The sequence below is a fragment of the Chlorocebus sabaeus genome, chromosome 14 (assembly GCF_047675955.1).
Source record: "Chlorocebus sabaeus isolate Y175 chromosome 14, mChlSab1.0.hap1, whole genome shotgun sequence".
NCBI lineage: Eukaryota > Metazoa > Chordata > Mammalia > Primates > Cercopithecidae > Chlorocebus > Chlorocebus sabaeus.
In genome coordinates, this window is record NC_132917.1 from 84,688,098 (window position 1) to 84,708,552 (window position 20,455).

Sequence of the window (20,455 nt, forward strand, 5' to 3'; positions counted from 1 at the left end):
GGAAAAAAGCTGATGCTGGTAGGGAACATTTAACATATTTAATTGTAGATCTATATGAGCCTTTAAAAAAAGATAGAGACAAGAATAGGAAACTAGTATATAAATGTACATTCTAATGAAGTTGAAATAGTGCAATTTTAAAAATAGAGAAGGAAGAGAATAAGAGAAAAGTAGAATAAGGTTATTGATTAATGTACAGTTAATAGGCTGGAATTAAAGAATATCAGTAAAAACCAACAAATCAAAGTATGAAAGGTTAATAAGGAAACAAGTGACTAATGGTATTTTTAAAAAATATATTGTCACTCAGAGAACGAAAGAAAGAAGCACACATACAACCATAAATCAAAGTATGAAAGGTTAACAAGGAAACAAGTGACTAAAGGTATTTTTAAAAAATATATTGTCACTCAGAGAAAGAAAGAAAGAAGCACACATACAACCATAAGACACATAGAAAATAATATGACCAAGTTGGAACCAAATATATCAGTAATGTGATGAATATAAATGAGCTCAATTCATCTATTAAAAGAAAAAGATTTTCAATTTGGCTCCCAAGGCAAGACAAAACAATATTCTGGATACAAGAGAGAAATCCAAAACAAAATGATTCAGAAAGGTTAACAATGAAAAGATGCTCAATGTTGTAGGGGCAAATGTAAACAATAAGAAAATGGGGCTTGTAATCCTATGAGTCAGGGATCCTTAATGCCAGATGCTATGATTTGCTAAGAGACCTCACAGGACTCAGTGTATAATTTTACTCATGGCTATGATGTGTTACGGTGTAAGGATATAAAACAAAATTAACAAATGGAAAAGGCACATGGGATAAAGTTCAGAGGAAACCAGGCACAGCTTCCAAGAATCCTCTCCAGTGGAGTCACACAGGAGGCATTAATTCCTCCAGCAGTGGATTTTGACAACACAAATGAAATATCACCTAGCAGGGAAGCTCATTAGAGTCTCAATAATGAAGGTTTTATTTGAGGACTGGCTTCTTTTCGGTACAATGATATATTTTCCTTTGGGTATTGATATGGTTTCGCCGTGTTCCACCCAAATCTTATCTTGAATTGTAGCTCCCATAATCCCCAAGTGTAGTGTGAGGGACCTAGTAGGAGGTAATTGAATCATGGGAGCGGGTTTTCCCGTGCTGTTCTCGTGATAGTGAATAAGTCTTATGAGATCTGATGGTTTCATAAAGGGCAGTTCCCCTGCACATGATCTCTTGCCTGCTACCACTTAAGATGCACCTTTGCTCCTCCTCTGCTTTCTGCCATGATTGTGAGGCCTCCCCAGCCATGTGGAACTGTGAGTCCATTAAACCTCTTTTTGTTTATAAAGTACTTAGTCTTGGGTATGTCTTTATTAGCAGTGTGAGAACAGACTAATACATGTACATACCCAATAATGGGATTGCTGGGTCAAATGGTAGCTCTGTTTTAAGTTCTTTGAGAAATCTCCAAACTGCTTTCCATAGTGGATGAACTAATTTACATTCCCACTAATTGTGTATAAGCATTCCCTTTTCTCCATAGCCTCCCTAGGTATGGAGAAATAACTACTATTTATTAGCTTTATAATAGCCATTCTGCCTTGTGTGAGATGGCATCTCATCATGGTTTTGATTTGCATTTCTCTGATGATTGGTGATAATTAGCATTTTTTCATATGTTTGCTGGCTGCTTGTATATCTTCTTTTGAGAAGTGTCTATTCATGTATTTTGCCCAATTTTTGATGAGGTCATTTGTTTTTTTGCTTGTTGATTTAAGTTTTTAATAGATTATGGGTATTAGACCTTTGTCAAATGTGTAGTTTGTGAATATTTTCTCCCATTATGTAGGTTGTGTGCTTATTGAAAATTTCTTTTGCTGTGCAGGTGCTCTTTAGTTTAATTTGGTGTCACTTGTCAATTTTTGTTTTTGTTGCAATTGTTTTTGCAAACAACCAACAATTCTTTGCCAAGCCTGTGTCGAGAAAGGTATTTTCTAGGTTTTCTTGTGGGAATTTTATAGTTTGAGATTGTACATTTAAATCTTTAATCCATCTTGAGTTAATTTTTGTATATGGTGAAAGGTAGAGGTACAGTTTCATTCTTCTGCATATGGCTAGTGAGTTATTCCAGCACCATTTGTTGAATAGGGAATCTTTTCCCCATTGCTTGTTTTTGTCAACTTCATCAAAGATTAGATGGTTGTGGGTGTGCAGCTTTATCTCTGGGTTTTCTGTTCTGTTCTATTGGTCTATGTGTCTGTTTTTGTACCAATATCTTGCTGTTTTGGTTACTGTAGACTTGTAGCATAGTTTGAAGCCAGGTAATATGCTGCCTTTAGCTTTGTTGTTTTTGGTTAGAATTGCTTTGACTAGTGGGCTCTTTTTTGGTTCCATATGAATTTTAGAATAGTGTTTTTTTTTTAATTCTGTGAAAAAAGATGTAAGTAGTTTGATAGGAATTGCATTGAATCTGTAAATTGCTTTGGGCATTATGGCCATTTTAACAATAATGATTCTTCCAGTCCACGAGCATGGAATCTTTTTCCATCTCTAATTTATTTCAGCAGTGTTTTGTAGTTCTCCATGTAGAAATCTTTTACCTCCTTGGTTTGGCTGTATTCCTAGGCATTTCATTTTGTGTGTATGTGGTTATCATAAATGGGATTGAGTTATTGATTTGAATCTTAACTTGACTATATAAGGTGTATAGAAATGCTACTGATTTTTGTACATTTATTTTGTATTCCAAAACTTTACTGAAGTCATTTATCAGTTCTAGGGGCCTTTTGGCAGAGTCTTTAGAGGATTTTAGGTATAGAATTATATCATCAGCAAAGAGAGATCATTTGACTTCTTCCCTTCCTATTTGTATGTCTTTTATTTCTTTCTCTTGCGTGATTGCTGTGGCTAGAACTTCCAGTACTATGTTGAATAACAGCAGTAAGGGTGAGCATCCTTGTCTCGTTCTAGGATTCAAGGGAAATGGTTTCAACTTTTGTCCGTGCAGTATGATGTTGCTGTGTGTTTGTCATGGATGGCTCTTATTATTTTGAAGTCTGTTCCTTTGATCCCTAGTCTGCTTAGGGATTTTATCATGAAGGGATATTGCATTTTATCAAGAGCTGTTTCTGTGTCTATTGAGATGATCATATGATTTTTGCTTTAAATTCTCTCCATCTGGTGAACCACATTTATTGACTTGCATATGTTAAAACAGCCTTGAATCCCAGGAATAAAGTCTACTTGTTTGTGGTGTATTAACTTTTGGATGTGCTTCTAGATTCCGTTCACTAGTATTTTGTTCAGGATTTTTTGCATCTAGGTTCATCAGGAATATTGGCCTGAAGTTTTCTTTTTTCATTGTGTCTCTGCCAGATATTGGTGTCAGGGTGATACTAGCTTAATATTCAATAGAATGAGTTACGAATGAAACCTTCCTCTTCGAAATTCTGGAATAGTTTTAGTAGAACTGGTACCAGTTCTTTGTATATCTGGTAGAATTTGACTGTGAATCCATCTGGTCCAGGGCTTTTTTATTTTTATTTTTTTGGTAGATTTTTTAAATTATTTATTCAATTTCTAAACTTGTTACTGGTTTCTTCGGGGTTTCACTGTCATTCTGGTTCAGTTTTGGCAGGTTGTATATTTCCAGGAATTTATCCATTTCCTCTAGATTTTCTAATTTGTGTATAGAATTATTCATAATAGTCTCTGAGGATCTTTTTTATTTCTCTAGAATCTGTTGTAATTTCATCTTTGTCAATTCTGGTTGTGTTTATTCTTTTTTCTTTTTATTTGTTAATCTAGAGTCAATTGTTGGAGTGCCAGGTTTAAGTCTTCAATTTCTTTATTAGTTTTCTGCCTCAATGATCAGTCACTGTTAGTGGGCGTGTTCAAGGATCCCACTATTGTTGTGTGACTGTCTATGTCTTTTTGTAGGTCTAGAAGTAATTTTTAAATAAATCTGGGAGCTGCAATGTTGGCTGTGTATGTATTTAGAACAGCCAAGTCTTGTTGTTGAATTGTACCCTTTATCATTACGTAATGCCCTTCTTTTTCCTTCTTTTTTTTTTTTAATTTATTTATTATTATTATACTTTAAGTTGTAGGGTACATGTGCATAACGTGCAGGTTTGTCACATATGTATACTTGTGCCATGATGGTGTGCTGCACTCATCAACTCGTCATTTACATCAGGTATAACTCCCAATGCAATCCCTCCCCCCTCCCACCTCCCCATGATAGGCCCCGGTGTGTGATGTTCCCCTTCCCGAGTCCAAGTGATCTCATTGTTCAGTTCCCACCTATGAGTGAGAACATGCGGTCTTTGGTTTTCTGTTCTTTTTTTTTTTTTTTTTTAATTTATTTATTATTATTATACTTTAAGTTGTAGGGTACATGTGCACAACATGCAGGTTTGTTACATATGTATACTTGTGCCATGTTGGTGTGCTGCACCCATCAACTCGTCATTTACATCAGGTATAACTCCCAATGCAATCCCTCCCCCCTCCCCGCTCCCCATGATAGGCCCCAGTGTGTGATGTTCCCCTTCCCGAGTCCAAGTGATCTCATTGTTCAGTTCCCACCTATGAGCGAGAACATGCGGTGTTTGGTTTTCTGTTCTTGTGATAGTTTGCTAAGAATGATGGTTTCCAGCTGCATCCATGTCCCTACAAAGGACACAAACTCATCCTTTTTTATGGCTGCATAGTATTCCATGGTGTATATGTGCCACATTTTCTTAATCCAATCTGTCACTGATGGACATTTGGGTTGATTCCAAGTCTTTGCTATTGTGAATAGTGCTGCAATAAACATATGTGTGCATGTGTCTTTATAGCAGCATAATTTATAATCCTTTGGGTATATACCCAGTAATGGGATGGCTGGGTCATATGGTACATCTAGTTCTAGGTCCTTGAGGAATCGCCATACTGTTTTCCATAATGGTTGAACTAGTTTACAATCCCACCAACAGTGTAAAAGTGTTCCTATTTCTCCACATCCTCTCCAGCACCTGTTGTTTCCTGACTTTTGAATGATCGCCATTCTAACTGGTGTGAGATGGTATCTCATTGTGGTTTTGATTTGCATTTCTCTGATGGCCAGTGATGATGAGCATTTTTTCATGGGTCTGTTGGCTGTATGAATGTCTTCTTTTGAGAAATGTCTGTTCATATCCTTTGCCCACTTTTTGATGGGGTTGTTTGGTTTTTTCTTGTAAATTTGTTGGAGTTCTTTGTAGGTTCTGGATATTAGCCCTTTGTCAGATGAGTAGATTGCAAAAATTTACTCCCATTCTGTAGGTTGCCTGTTCACTCTGATGGTAGTTTCTTTTGCTGTGCAGAAGCTCTTTAGTTTAATGAGATCCCATTTGTCAATTTTGGCTTTTGCTGCTGTTGCTTTTGGTGTTTTAGACATGAAGTCTTTGCCCATGCCTATGTCCTGAATGGTACTACCTAGGTTTTCCTCTAGGATTTTTATGGTATTAGGTCTAACATTTAAGTCTCTAATCCATCTTGAATTAATTTTCGTATAAGGAGTAAGAAAAGGATCCAGTTTCAGCTTTCTACTTATGGCTAGCCAATTTTCCCAGCACCATTTATTAAATAGGGAATCCTTTCCCCATTTCTTGTTTCTCTCAGGTTTGTCAAAGATCAGATGGCTGTAGATGTGTGGTATTATTTCTGAGGACTCTGTTCTGTTCCATTGGTCTATATCTCTGTTTTGGTACCAGTACCATGCTGTTTTGGTTACTGTAGCCTTGTAGTATAGTTTGAAGTCAGGTAGCGTGATGCCTCCAGCTTTGTTCTTTTGACTTAGGATTGTCTTGGAGATGCGGGCTCTTTTTTGGTTCCATATGAACTTTAAAGCAGTTTTTTCCAATTCTGTGAAGAAGCTCATTGGTAGCTTGATGGGGATGGCATTGAATCTATAAATTACCTTGGGCAGTATGGCCATTTTCACGATATTGATTCTTCCTATCCATGAGCATGGTATGTTCTTCCATTTGTTTGTGTCCTCTTTTATTTCACTGAGCAACGGTTTGTAGTTCTCCTTGAAGAGGTCCTTTACATCCCTTGTAAGTTGGATTCCTAGGTATTTTATTCTCTTTGAAGCAATTGTGAATGGAAGTTCATTCCTGATTTGGCTCTCTGTTTGTCTGTTACTGGTGTATAAGAATGCTTGTGATTTTTGCACATTAATTTTGTATCCTGAGACTTTGCTGAAGTTGCTTATCAGCTTAAGGAGATTTTGGGCTGAGACAATGGGGTTTTCTAAATAAACAATCAGGTCATCTGCAAACAGAGACAATTTGACTTCTTCTTTTCCTAACTGAATCCCCTTGATTTCTTTCTCTTGCCTGATTGCCCTAGCCAGAACTTCCAACACTATGTTGAATAGGAGTGGTGAGAGAGGGCATCCCTGTCTTGTGCCAGTTTTCAAAGGGAATTTTTCCAGTTTTTGCCCATTCAGTATGATATTGGCTGTGGGTTTGTCATAAATAGCTCTTATTATTTTGAGGTACGTTCAATCAATACCGAATTTATTGAGCGTTTTTAGCATGAAGGGCTGTTGAATTTTGTCAAAAGCCTTTTCTGCATCTATTGAGATAATGATGTGGTTCTTGTCTTTGGTTCTGTTTATATGCTGGATTATGTTTATTGATTTGTGAATGTTGAACCAGCCTTGCATCCCAGGGATGAAGCCCACTTGATCATGGTGGATAAGCTTTTTGATGTGTTGCTGAATCCGGTTTGCCAGTATTTTATTGAGGATTTTTGCATCGATGTTCATCAGGGATATTGGTCTAAAATTCTCTTTTTTTGTTGTGTCTCTGCCAGGCTTTGGTATCAGGATGATGTTAGCCTCATAAAATGAGTTAGGGAGGATTCCCTCTTTTTCTATTGATTGGAATAGTTTCAGAAGGAATGGTACCAACTCCTCCTTGTACCTCTGGTAGAATTCAGCTGTGAATCCATCTGGTCCTGGACTTTTTTTGGTTGGTAGGCTATTAATTATTGCCTCAATTTCAGAGCCTGCTATTGGTCTATTCAGGGATTCAACTTCTTCCTGGTTTAGTCTTGGAAGAGTGTAAGTGTCCAGGAAATTATCCATTTCTTCTAGATTTTCCAGTTTATTTGCGTAGAGGTGTTTATAGTATTCTCTGATGGTAGTTTGTATTTCTGTGGGGTCGGTGGTGATATCCCCTTTATCATTTTTAATTGCGTCGATTTGATTCTTCTCTCTTTTCTTCTTTATTAGTCTTGCTAGTGGTCTGTCAATTTTGTTGATCTTTTCAAAAAACCAACTCCTGGATTCATTGATTTTTTGGAGGGTTTTTTGTGTCTCTATCTCCTTCAGTTCTGCTCTGATCTTAGTTATTTCTTGCCTTCTGCTAGCTTTCGAATGTGTTTGCTCTTGCTTCTCTAGTTCTTTTAATTGTGATGTTAGAGTGTCAATTTTAGATCTTTCCTGCTTTCTCTTGTGGGCATTTAGTGCTATAAATTTCCCTCTACACACTGCTTTAAATGTGTCCCAGAGATTCTGGTATGTTGTATCTTTGTTCTCATTGGTTTCAAAGAACATCTTGATTTCTGCCTTCATTTCGTTATGTACCCAGTAGTCATTCAGGAGCAGGTTGTTCAGTTTCTATGTAGTTGAGCGGTTTTGATTGAGTTTCTTAGTCCTGAGTTCTAGTTTGATTGCACTGTGGTCTGAGAGACAGTTTGTTATAATTTCTGTTCTTGTACATTTGCTGAGGAGTGCTTTACTTCCAATTACGTGGTCAATTTTGGAGTAAGTACGATGTGGTGCTGAGAAGAATGTATATTCTGTTGATTTGGGGTGGAGAGTTCTATAGATGTCTATTAGGTCTGCTTGCTGCAGAGATGAGTTCAATTCCTGGATATCCTTGTTAACTTTCTGTCTCGTTGATCTGTCTAATGTTGACAGTGGAGTGTTGAAGTCTCCCATGATTATTGTATGGGAGTCTAAGTCTCTTTGTAAGTCTCTAAGGACTTGCTTTATGAATCTGGGTGCTCCTGTATTGGGTGCATATATATTTAGGATAGTTAGCTCTTCCTGTTGAATTGATCCCTTTACCATTATGTAATGGCCTTCTTTGTCTCTTTTGATCTTTGATGGTTTAAAGTCTGTTTTATCAGAGACTAGTATTGCAACCCCCGCTTTTTTTTTGTTCTCCATTTGCTTGGTAAATCTTCCTCCATCCCTTTATTTTGAGCCTATGTATGTCTCTACGTGTGAGATGGGTCTCCTGAATACAGCAGACTGATGGGTCTTGACTCTTTATCCAGCTTGCCAGTCTGTGTCTTTTAATTGGAGCATTTAGTCCATTTACATTTAAGGTTAAGATTGTTATGTGTGAACTTGATCCTGCCATTATGATATTAACTGGTTATTTTGCTCGTTAGTTGATGCAGTTTCTTCCTAGCCTTGATAGTCTTTACATTTTGGCATGTTTTTGCAATGGCTGGTACCGGTTGTTCCTTTCCATGTTTAGTGCTTCCTTCAGGGTCTCTTGTAAGGCAGGCCTAGTGGTGACAAAATCTCTAAGCATTTGCTTATCTGTAAAGGATTTTATTTCTCCTTCACTTATGAAACTTAGTTTGGCTGGATATAAAATTCTGGGTTTAAAATTCTTTTCTTTAAGAATGTTGAATATTGGCCCCCACTCTCTTCTGGCTTGAAGAGTTTCTGCCGAGAGATCTGCTGTTAGTCTGATGGGCTTCCCTTTGTGGGTAACCCGACCTTTCTCTCTGGCTGCCCTTAAGATTTTTTCCTTCATTTCAACTTTGGTGAATCTGGCAATTATGTGTCTTGGAGTTGCTCTTCTCGAGGAGTATCTTTGTGGTATTATCTGTATTTCCTGAATTTGAATGTTGGCCTGCCCTACTAGGTTGGGGAAGTTCTCCTGGATGATATCCTGAAGAGTGTTTTCCAACTTGGTTCCATTTTCCCCTTCACTTTCAGGCACCCCAATCAGACGCAGATTTGGTCTTTTTACATAATCCCATACTTCTTGCAGGCTTTGTTCATTTCTTTTTCTTCTTTTTTCTTTTGGTTTCTCTTCTCGCTTCATTTCATTCATTTGATCCTCAATCGCTGACATTCTTTCTTCCAGTTGATCGAGTCGGTTACTGAAGCTTGTGCATTTGTCACGTATTTCTCGTGTCATGGTTTTCGTCTCTTTCATTTTGTTTATGAGCTTCTCTGCATTAATTACTCTAGCCATCAATTCTTCCACTTTTTTTTCAAGATTTTTAGTTTCTTTGCGCTGGGTACGTAATTCCTCCTTTAGCTCTGAGAAATTTGATGGACTGAAGCCTTCTTCTCTCATCTCGTCGAAGTCATTCTCCGTCCAGCTTTGATCCATTGCTGGCGATGAGCTGCGCTCCTTTGCCGGGGGAGATGCGCTCTTATTTTTTGAATTTCCAGCTTTTCTGCCCTGCTTTTTCCCCATCTTTGTGGTTTTATCTGCCTCTGGTCTTTGATGATGGTGATGTACTGATGGGGTTTTGGTGTAGGTGTCCTTCCTGTTTGATAGTTTTCCTTCTAACAGTCAGGACCCTCAGCTGTAGGTCTGTTGGAGATTGCTTGAGGTCCACTCCAGACCCTGTTTGCCTGGGTATCAGCAGCAGAGGCTCAGTTGAAAATGCAGAAATCATCGGTCTTCTGTGTCACTCGCGCTGGGAGTTGGAGACTGGAGCTGTTCCTATTCGGCCATCTTGCTCCGCCCCCCTTCTTTTTCCTTCTTAATTGGTGTTGGTTTATCCTCTATTTTATCTGATATTATAATAGTGACTCCTGCTCTTTTCAGTTTTCCATTTTCATGGTAGGTCTTTTTTCATCTCTTTACTTGCAGCCTATGGGTGTTGCTACATGTGAGACAGTTCTCTTGAAGACAGCAAATCGTTGAGTCTTGTCTTTTTATCCAGCTATCTTCTCTATGTTTTTAACATGGAGCATTTAGACCACTTAACTAACCCCACATTCAGGTTTAGTTAAAATTGATAATTTTTTAGGGAGATATATTTACTGGAATTGTGCACATTAGAGATAGAGCTCCTACCAATATCCACAGAAGATATAGAGAAAGTTACCAAAGAAATACTCTACAAAAAGCACCAGGCCCAAATGGGGGAAATTTATCAAATCTCCAAAGACTAGATATTCACAATGCCACCTCAATTATTCTAGAATATTGAAAATGGCTGATAGAAAATGCTTCTTTCATGATAGCAGCAAAGAAAGTAATATAGTTAGGAATAAGTGTAATAAGAAATGCTAAAAACCCATATGAAGAACACTTTTATGTTTTTAAAAAATCTTCTGTAAGACACAAAAATAGGCTTGGAAAAAATTTCTTAAATGGGATGACTCAACATGATAAAGATGATTTTTCTCTCTAGGTTAATTTATAATTTTAATACATGCCAATAAAAATTTCTTAAATGGGATGCCTCAACATGATGATGATGTTTTATTCTCTCTAGGTTAATTTATAATTTTAACACATGCCAATGAAAATACTTACAAGTTTATAATAAAGCTTATATGCATAAATAGACATCTAAGAATAACTACCAAAATGTTGAAAAAGGAAAAGCTATGAGGAGTACTATACTGCCCAAATATTTAGTATAAACACCTATAATTAAAAGAACATGGTACTGGCACATGAATAGCTGTCAGACCAGTAGAATAGAATAGACACCAAAGTACATATGGAAATGTATAAAATATATAATATCTGAAATCACTGAGACAAATATGAATTTTTCATAAATGTAGCTGGTACAACTGAATGGCTATTTGGACAAAGATAAAATTAGATCTATGGTTCACATTCTACACACCAATATATAGATTAGGGATCTGAAAATAAAATAAAACTAAGTAAAGATGGGCAAATTCTTTTATGATTTGTTCATAAAAAGGGTTATCTAACTATGACTCAAAAATCTGGATGCAAGAATAGAATGAATTGATAAATTTGATTACACAACAAATCTTTTGCAAAGAAAAATTTAAACAAAGTAAAAATACACTTATAAACAGGGAGAATCTATTTTTATTACATATTACAGCTAAGGGCTAATATTTCTAATACTAGAGAGAGGGGAAACCAAAACTAGGTAGAAAAATGGTCAAAACACATTCTTCACAGACATAGAAAAAAAAACTGCTTTAAAATGCATATGGAACCAAAAAAAAAGCCTATATAGCCAAGACAATCCTAAGCAAAAGGAACAAAGCTGGAAGCATCACACTACTCAACTTCAAACTATGCTACAAGGCTACCTTAACTAAAACAGCATGGTACTGATACAAAACAGACATGTAGACCAATGGCATAAAATAGAGATCTCAGAAATAAAACTGCACAACCATCTGATCTTCAATAAACCTAACAAAAACAATCAATGGGGAAAAGATTCCCTATTTAATAAATGGTACTGGGAGAACTGGCTAGCCATATGCAGAAAATTGAGACTGGACCCCTTCCTTACACCTTATACAAAAATTAACTCAAGATGGATTAAAGATTTAAATGTAAAACCCAAAACTATAAAAATCATAGAAGAAAATCTAGGCAACACCATTCAGGACATAGGCATAGGCAAAGATCTCATGACAAAACATCAAAAGCAATTGCAATAAAAGCAAAAATTGACAAATGGGATTTAATTAAACTAAAGAACTTCTGCACAACAAAAGAAACTATCATCAGAGTGAACAGACAACCTACAGAATAGGAAAACTTTCTGCAATCTGGGCAAAGGACATGAACAGACATTTCTCAAAAGAAGACATTTATGTGGCATATATATATTATATAATATGTGGCATATATATATATATAAAAGCTCAACATCACTGATCATTAGAGAAATGCAAATCAAAACCACAAAGAGATACCATCTCACACCACTCAGAATGGCAATTATTAAAACGTCAAGAAACAACAGATAATGGTGAGGCTGTGGAGAACAGGAAGGCTTTTTACACTGCTGGTGAAATTAGTTCAACCTTTATGGAAGACAGTGTGGTGATTCCTCAAAGACCTAGAATCAGAAATACCATTTGACCCAGAAATCTCATTCCTGGGTATATACCCAAAGGAATATTCATTCTGTTATAAAGATATATGCACACACATATTCATTGCAGCACTATTCACAATCACAAAGACATGGAATTAATCCAAATGCCCATAAGTGATAGACTGGATAAAGAAAATGTGGTATATATACACCATGGAATACTGTGCAGCCATAAAAAAGAATGAGATCATGTCCTGTGCAGTGACATGATGGAGCTGGAAGCCATTATCCTCAACAAACTATCACATAAACAGAAAACACCATGTATTCTCACTTATAAGTGGAAGCTGAACAATGAGAACACATGGACACAGGGAGGGGAATAACACACACTGGGACCCATCAGGGTGTGTGGAGAGGAAGAACAACAGGATAAATAGCAAATACATGTGGAGCTTAATACCTAGGTGATGGGTTGATAGGTGCAACAAACCACCATGGCATACATTTACCTATGTAACAAACCTGCATATCCTATCCTGCACATGTATCCTGGAACTTAAAATTAAATTGTTTAATTTAATTTTAAAAAAAGAAAAATGGTCAAAACTTATGATAAAAAGTTCATAAACATAGCATCTAAACATATGAAAAGGTAGTCTACTCATAAGATTAATGAGAATTAAAACAGATATAATTTCTCAACTATCAGATTAGCAAAATTAAAAAGTATACCAACACTTTCTGGTGATTACCCTATGGGTAAATAAACACTCTCACATTATGCTTGTGGGAATGCAAAAAATAAAAGAACATTTTGCAAAATAAAACTATACATGCATTTACCTTTTGATCCAACAATGCAACCTTTAAAATGTATCCTAAAAACATACGTTTTCAACAATACATAAGTACATATGCACTAGATTACTTATTGCAGCATTGTTTATGAGTGCAAAATATTGGAAACTACCAAAATAGCCATGTGTAGAAAAATTATTGAATAATCTATGGTATATCCACACAAAGGAATACTATGCAGCTGAATAAATGGATGAAGAAGTTGGTTATTAATTAATATAGAGTGATTTCCAGGACATATTGTTAGATGGAAAAGGCAAAGTACAAAAGAATATCTATAGTATACTACTGTTTATGTCAGAAGTAGGAAGGAAAGGGAGATAAACCAGAAACTAAGGAAATTAGTTACCTAAAGGAGGTAATGTGAATGGTGTAGGAAGAGTGAGGAAGGTGGGTAAGAAGTGAAAAAAATGGGGAAGTGACTATTTTCTGAGTATACCTTTTAATATAGTTCTAAAAAAAATCAACAAAATGGAGAGCAAAACCCTAAAACAAAATACAAACAAAAAGAAATAAACCCACATGTATTTCAAATGAAATACATAACCACACTAAAGGGATGGGGGAAAATAACTAAACTAAGTAACTTTTGAGCACAGTATTTTGGCCATGTACCCTGAGGATGAAAAACCACCATAACTGCAGTAAATACTGAACTCTGGTTAGTAGGTTTGTTTTTTGCAGTGGTGTTAGTGTATTAGCAATGCTGAAACCACTTTCTGTGTATTTTATTTAGACTTGAGCAAAACAAATAAATGTATTGTGAATGATGAAATGAGGTTACTCATCCTCAGAAAGGGAGTTACAAATATGGAAGAGGGAAGGCTGGAATGAACCCTATGTTGTTGCATTGGAATGGAGTTGTGAACTCATGGATTTTAATTGATCTGTAGAAAGATAAAGAAATGTGTAGGGTTTTGTGATTGTATGTGGGGTGTATGTGTGTTTCCTAGACCTGTCTGCTGAAATAGCCTACAAGCAATGACATCCCAATACCAATGAGCACATCTAGTATCCACATGTTAGTTTCTATATATCATTCCCAATTGAAAGGAACTCTCTTTGTTCTTTTTGCAGAACTCTCTTCTTCAAGGGGTGGGGCAGGACAGTACAATATGAGCCTTGAGAATATTATTCAGCTAAAAAATAAGAACATGCCCAAATAACAATGGAGACATGTAGAAAAGACAAAAAGCCCCCTCGAAGGGTCTCCCTGGTGAGAGGTGAAGCCAGCTGGACTTCCTGGGTTGAGTGGGCACTTGAAGAACTTAATTTTGTCTAGCTAGAGGATTGTAAATGCACCAATCAGCACTCTGTAAAAATGCACCAATCAGCACTCTGTGTCTAGCTAAAGAATTGTAAATGCACCAATCAGCACTCTAAAAATGCACCAATCAGCACTCTTTGTCTAGCTGAAGGATTGTAAATGCACCAATCAGCACTCTGTGAAAATGCACCAATCAGAGCTCTGTGTCTAGCTAAAGGATTGTAAATGCACCAATAAACACTCTGTAAAATGGACCAACCAGCACTCTGTAAGATGGACCAATCAGCAGGATGTGGGCAGGGCCAAATAAGGGAATAAAAGCTGGCTGCCCAAGCCAGCAGCCACAACCTGCTTTGGTCACCTTCAACGCTGTGGAAGCTTTGTTCTTTCCCTCTTCACAATAAATCTTGCTGCTGCTCATTCTTTGGGTCTGCACTACCTTTAAGAGCTGTAACACTCACTGCAAACGTCTGCAGCTTCGCTCCTGAAGTCAGCAAAACCACTAACCCGCTGGGAGGAACAAACAACTCCGGAAACACCATCTTTAAGAGCTGTAACACTCACTGCAAGAGGCTGTGGCTTCATTCTTGAAGTCAGCAAGACCAGGAACCCACCAGAAGGAACCAATTCTGGACACACTGGGACAATTTGATCAGCACCAAATCCCTTGAATAAAATGAGAATATATGAGTCCATGTTGTGAAATAATGAATTAACTAACTAATTAATTGAACGAGTGAGAAGAGAAAGTTTTTCCTTTGGTTGAATGCAAACAAATGTAGATAGAAAACACAATTAGAAAATTCACTGCAGAAGCCATCAGCAATCAGCAAGAATCTCTGATGTGTACTAAAACGAGTACACAAAAGTATGATGAGAAATGGAGTATTTACATAACCTCAAATTCTCTGTCTATAAGCTACTTATTGCTTTCAAAGGGAAAAATAGTTTACAGTGATAAGTCTGCCAAACACTTCTTTAGCCAATGTGTTAATATTACCAGTAATGAGACAAATCAACAAGTGCCTTGTGAGATGCTGCAAAGAACATACATCAGTTATGTGTTTTTACTGCCAAAAATTTAAATCTGAGTCTAATCATGAGTAAACATAAAACACACACATGCACATATACACACAGCTGAGGTACCTTTAAAAAATGTGAAGGTCATGGGAGGCAAAGAAAGATTGAGATATTGTCCCAGATTAAAGAAAACCAGCCGGGCACGGTGGCTTATGCCTGTAATTCCAGCACTTTGAGAGACTGAGGTGGGCAGATCACAAGGTCAAGAGTTCAAGACCAGCCTAGCCAAGATTGTGAAACCCCGTCTCTACTAAAAATACAAAAAAAAAAAAAAAAATAGCGTGGTGGTGGGTGCCTGTAATCCCCACTACTCAGGAGGCTGAGACAGAGAATTGCTTGAACTCGGGAGGTGGAGGTTGCAGTGAGCCGAGATGGCACCACTGCATTCCAGCCTGGGTGACAGAGCGAGACTCTGTCTCAAAAAAAAAAAAAAGAAAAAAGAAAAAAGAAAACCAAAAAGATATGAAAAGATGCAATACATGATCCTAGGTAGGAAAGTAGACCAGAACAAAAAATGTTGTTTCCTTTTACTATGAAATTTGGTACTGGAACAAATGGTAGAATTTGTATGAGGTTGGTAATTAGGTAACAGTATTAATATTCAAGTTAATTTCCTGATTTGGACCATTATACTGTGGTTATGTAATAAAATGCCCTTGTGTTTAGTAAGTAACCCCTGAAATATTTAGGAGTAAATGTGCCACATGTCTGTAACCTTCTCCCAAATGGTTCAGAGTATAATAATAGGTATATAGAGAGAGACTTATAAAGTAAATATGATAAATCGTTGAAATTTAGGGAATTTTGGTGACAGAAATATGAAATTCCTTGTGTTATTCCAGTAACACTCTTGTGAATCATACATTATTTCAAAATAAAAATGTTTTGAAACCATATTTTGAACATTAGTGGGGTTTTCCACTTATAAGTCTTATATTGTTTCTAGCACCTGCGTGATGACATATCAGAGATACTATTTAGTCAGTTCAAAGGAAACATAGTTTGATAAAGTTCTTTTTCAATGTTTATTATAAAAAAAGAACAGAAACATTCTGGAATATTCATAAAAGCCTATTAAAACAAAATAAATGAACAAATAACTAAATGTAGACATATAGGGCATGTGCTATTCTTTGTAATTACATTTTCTACTACCGCAAGGCATAACTGAGTCACTTTCCCTAGCACTGGTGTGTTGGATGCGTGCAATTCCATTGATCACCTCTAGTTTTCCTGGGACAAATTGCAGGCTTTTACAAGTCTTGGTAGAAAACACAAGGAAAAGGTGTGGAGCACAGCCAAGTAGGCATGGACCAAGACCAACAGCAGGTGAATCCTAACTGCCTTTCATAGACTTTGAACATATGATAATATATGTTGACACAGTTATTAAAGGGACTGAAATGATTAGAAATCATTGTCTTGGTTTAAAAAACCAAGTGGGAAAATATGGGTTAGAACCGAGTTTAAGAGAGGTGAAGAAAAAGTTTTTATTATGGCAAAGTATGAAGGACATTTTGGAATAAGAGACTGACTGATGCCAAGGATTTGATAGTAAGATTAAGCAAGTGATTTTGTGGGCATGCTAAACAGGTTTGCCTTTGCTCAAAAATGCTTTGACATAAAATATGCAGTTGGGAAAATAAACAAGAATTGCCTCTTTGCCATATGTTTACTATCAATGTATAAGCTCACCATGAAGCAGAAACAAATTATAAGTGTGTTTCCTTTCAGTCACAGGAATAATTCTTCAAAAGTCAGGTTTAAAGATGACTTTTTTTTTTTTATTTCATAACAGTTTCTTCTCGAATCCATGAATTACTCCTTGACGTCAAGAATGTATCTTCCTTCATTCATGTTTCCCAAATCAAAACATACTATTGGGCATAGAGTATGTGTGCTTGCTTGTTTCTTTGTTTAGTTGTATTGAATTAAATTCTGCTTAACAAACATATGGTCATATTTGTCTGCTTATTTATAACATTTAGGAAACCATTCAGGCAGCATTTGAATCGGCCCGCCTCTATGCAGCTACCTTTGAAAAGTTCCAGCTATTCTTCAAGGAAAATGAAAGTCTTGATTTACAAGCTCTTAAACTTCAGGAACCTGGTAACTTGTCCATTTGTACTTACTAATTATTTTTTTAGGGATATGAGATTTGTTGTCTTTTAGGATTCTGTTTGGTGGTGTTTGGGGACACAAATGGTAGCCCAAAAGAGTTGGCCTGACAAAAGGCAAGAGTTAATTCATTTCTAGGTTATTTTCTATAGAATTACTTTTTTCCTTTCTCCTTATTCAGTATTACTGTTTTATTTCAGGATATTATGGAAAGCAATTCCTTCCTAATTGCTGATCATTTAGTTTAAAGTTGTATCGGTGCTAAGAATATATAACCTGCATATGAGAAGGAGTTGAAAGGAATGGATATCTCTACCAATTCCATTAAATAAAGTTTACATAAGTTTTTCTATCTCAGTAACTTATTCTTTTTTCTTCTGGGACTACATTAAGATCTGGTGGGTGTGAATCAACAACTCTTAGTCATGAAATCAGACCTGGGGAAAACTATTTTATTTCACTAATACTGTCTTTAACAAAGGAAGATGATCTGTAATATCCAAGTGCAATTTCAGGCAAGCAAGTTCTCAGAAAATTATAAAAAATACGTATATTTGTTTGCTATTTTAAAACATCATGCATGTCTTTCATATTTTTTGTTTCATGAGCTTTATTTTCTTTTTTTTTTTTTTTTTTTTTTTTTGAGACGGAGTCTGGCTCAGTCGCCCAGGCTGGAGTGCGGTGGCGCGATCTCGGCTCACTGCAAGCTCCGCCTCCCGGGTTCACGCCATTCTCCTGCCTCAGCCTCCCGGGTAGCTGGGACTACAGGCGCCCGCCACCTCGCCCGGCTAATTTTTTGCATTTTTAGTAGAGACGGGGTTTCACCGTGTTAGCCAGGATGGTCTCGATCTCCTGACCTCGTGATCCGCCCGTCTCGGCCTCCCAAAGTGCTGGGATTACAGGCGTGAGCCACCGCGCCCGGCGCTTTATTTTCTTATATATAAATATAATTACTTTGTTACTTTGCTCTATGAACCAGCACTAATTTTTTGTTTTTGTATTTTATGTTTTTCTTTCAATTCCTTATTCTTTATTATGCTGAAGCATTTTAAAGTAAATTAGACACTGCATTCTTAAGTTAAATAATTCAATAGGCATCTCTAAAACATGTTTCTATAGAATGAAAATAGTATCATCCCACGCCCCTCCCCCCCACCGAAATAGCAATTCCTTAATATCTTCACTTACTCCATATTCAAAATTCCCCAAGTAAAGCAGCTTCCAGCTGATTTGGCCAGGAATCAAGTCCAAGATCAGGCATTGTATCTGATTGTTATGTCCCTTAAATTTTAAAAATCTGAAACTGACTCCTTTTTTTCAAGATACTAAGTTGTTAGACCAACATGGGGCCCCAATTTAGAAAGCAAAATTTAGACAAGCCTACTTCCACTGTTCTTCGGCAACACGATCACATGGAGACTTAGTGTGTGCTGAACAGAAGCACACTGACAGGGACGTGAGGACATGATGCCTCCTGTGCTGGCATCACAGTGGCAGCAGGCTATGGAGCCTGGAATTTTGGCACAAGAAGGAGGCCTGATCAAAATAGCCAGTTCTAATCCCTGAGCTCTTCTACTCATATCCTGAGCCCAAGGCTTCCTAGCCTCCTGCTACCACAGTCCTCACATTGAATAACTGTGATCCTTCAGCAAGTTCCCATCAGGGTACAGTCCCCTGGCTCCCAGGTTGCTCTTCAGCGAGTCCTACCTTGTCTTGCTGGTCCTGCCTTTGAAACCCAATCCTGGAACCAAGTCTCCCAGTCCCAACACTCTGATGGCTGCGACTTTGGAGTACCTTGGCCTGGACTCCTAACCTCTGTGCTCCTCCTCTGTTTGGAACCCCCCAATACATCCTAAATCCCCCACTAAACCCAATTGTTTGCCAGAGGCTTATAGAGATGGGCTTTGCCCTTGGATATCATCCTTACCTGTTATTTTATATCCTCAAACGACTACAACATTGCTTAGCACATATTGTAGATCCTTAATAAATGTCTAACTGAACTTTTAACCAGGCTGCTCCCTGTCCCACCTCAGAGAACGACCAGCAGATGGGTTCTGGCTTCCTGACAAGCAGCCACATTTCACCACCAAATTCCTATAAATGTCAGCATTTACTAATAATGTCTACACTTAACTGAGCACTTACAGCATGGTAGATACTGTTCTAAGTAATATTTAGACATTTCATCCAATCCTCTCAATTCTGAGGAGAGTATTAGTATTACCATTTTATTAAAAAAAAAACAGATCAATAGAAATAAGGCAACTTCAAGATTAAACAGCTAGTGAGCAGTTCAGATCTAATTTCTCTGACTTGAAAGCTTGTCTGCTTAACCGTTTTACGTATTGCCTCTCCGCGGTGGCTCACACCTGTAATCCCAGCACTCTGGGAGGCCGAGGTGAGTGGATCACGAGGTCAGGGTATCAAGACCATCCTGGCTAACATAGTGAAAACGCATCTCTACTAAAAGTACAAAAAAATTAGCCAGGCATGATGGTGGGCGCCTGTAGTCCCAGCTACTCGGGGGGCTGAGACAGGAGAATGGCGTGAACCCAGGAGGCTGAGCTTGCAGTGAGCCAAGATCTCGTGGCCACTGCACTCCAGCCTGGGGGACAGTGCAAGACTCCATCTCAATAAAAAAAAAAAAAAGAAAGAAAAAAGAAATCGTATTTCCCAACTACTGGCTTTAATCTTTTATTCCTTTTTGGCTATGTGGCCATAGCCCAGTCATACAACCTCAATTGATATCAATTTCTCTATCTATAAAATAAGAGTTTTGGACCAAATCAATGGTTCTGAAAGTTGTGTTCATTGGCACTGTTCTGAGGGATAATTACATGATACCATGAAAAAAGATGGTGCTCAAATAAATTTGGAAAATACTAAACAATGCAGCATTATACAAGTATCCTTACCATGGGACTTATCAGAACATGTAACATTAATTTAGTCGACTTTCAAAAATACACAAATCAAAACCTTCTGAAGTGAGTAAGGGAGATAATTGCTATTTCTGTTTTATATTATGAGGTAGCTGAAGCCCAGAAAGA

The 20,455-nt window shown here is 37.2% G+C and overlaps 1 protein-coding gene across 1 annotated transcript in view; it reads left to right on the forward strand.

Moving 5' to 3' along the window:
* The window catches only part of DNAH6 (dynein axonemal heavy chain 6), a 313,929-nt gene that overhangs the window by 43,246 nt on the left and 250,228 nt on the right, over positions 1–20,455 (forward strand). The window contains exon 12 of the mRNA XM_007970043.3: positions 17,273–17,393. Within this exon, the coding sequence (XP_007968234.3) occupies positions 17,273–17,393 (121 nt within the window). The remainder of the gene's footprint in view (positions 1–17,272; positions 17,394–20,455) is intronic.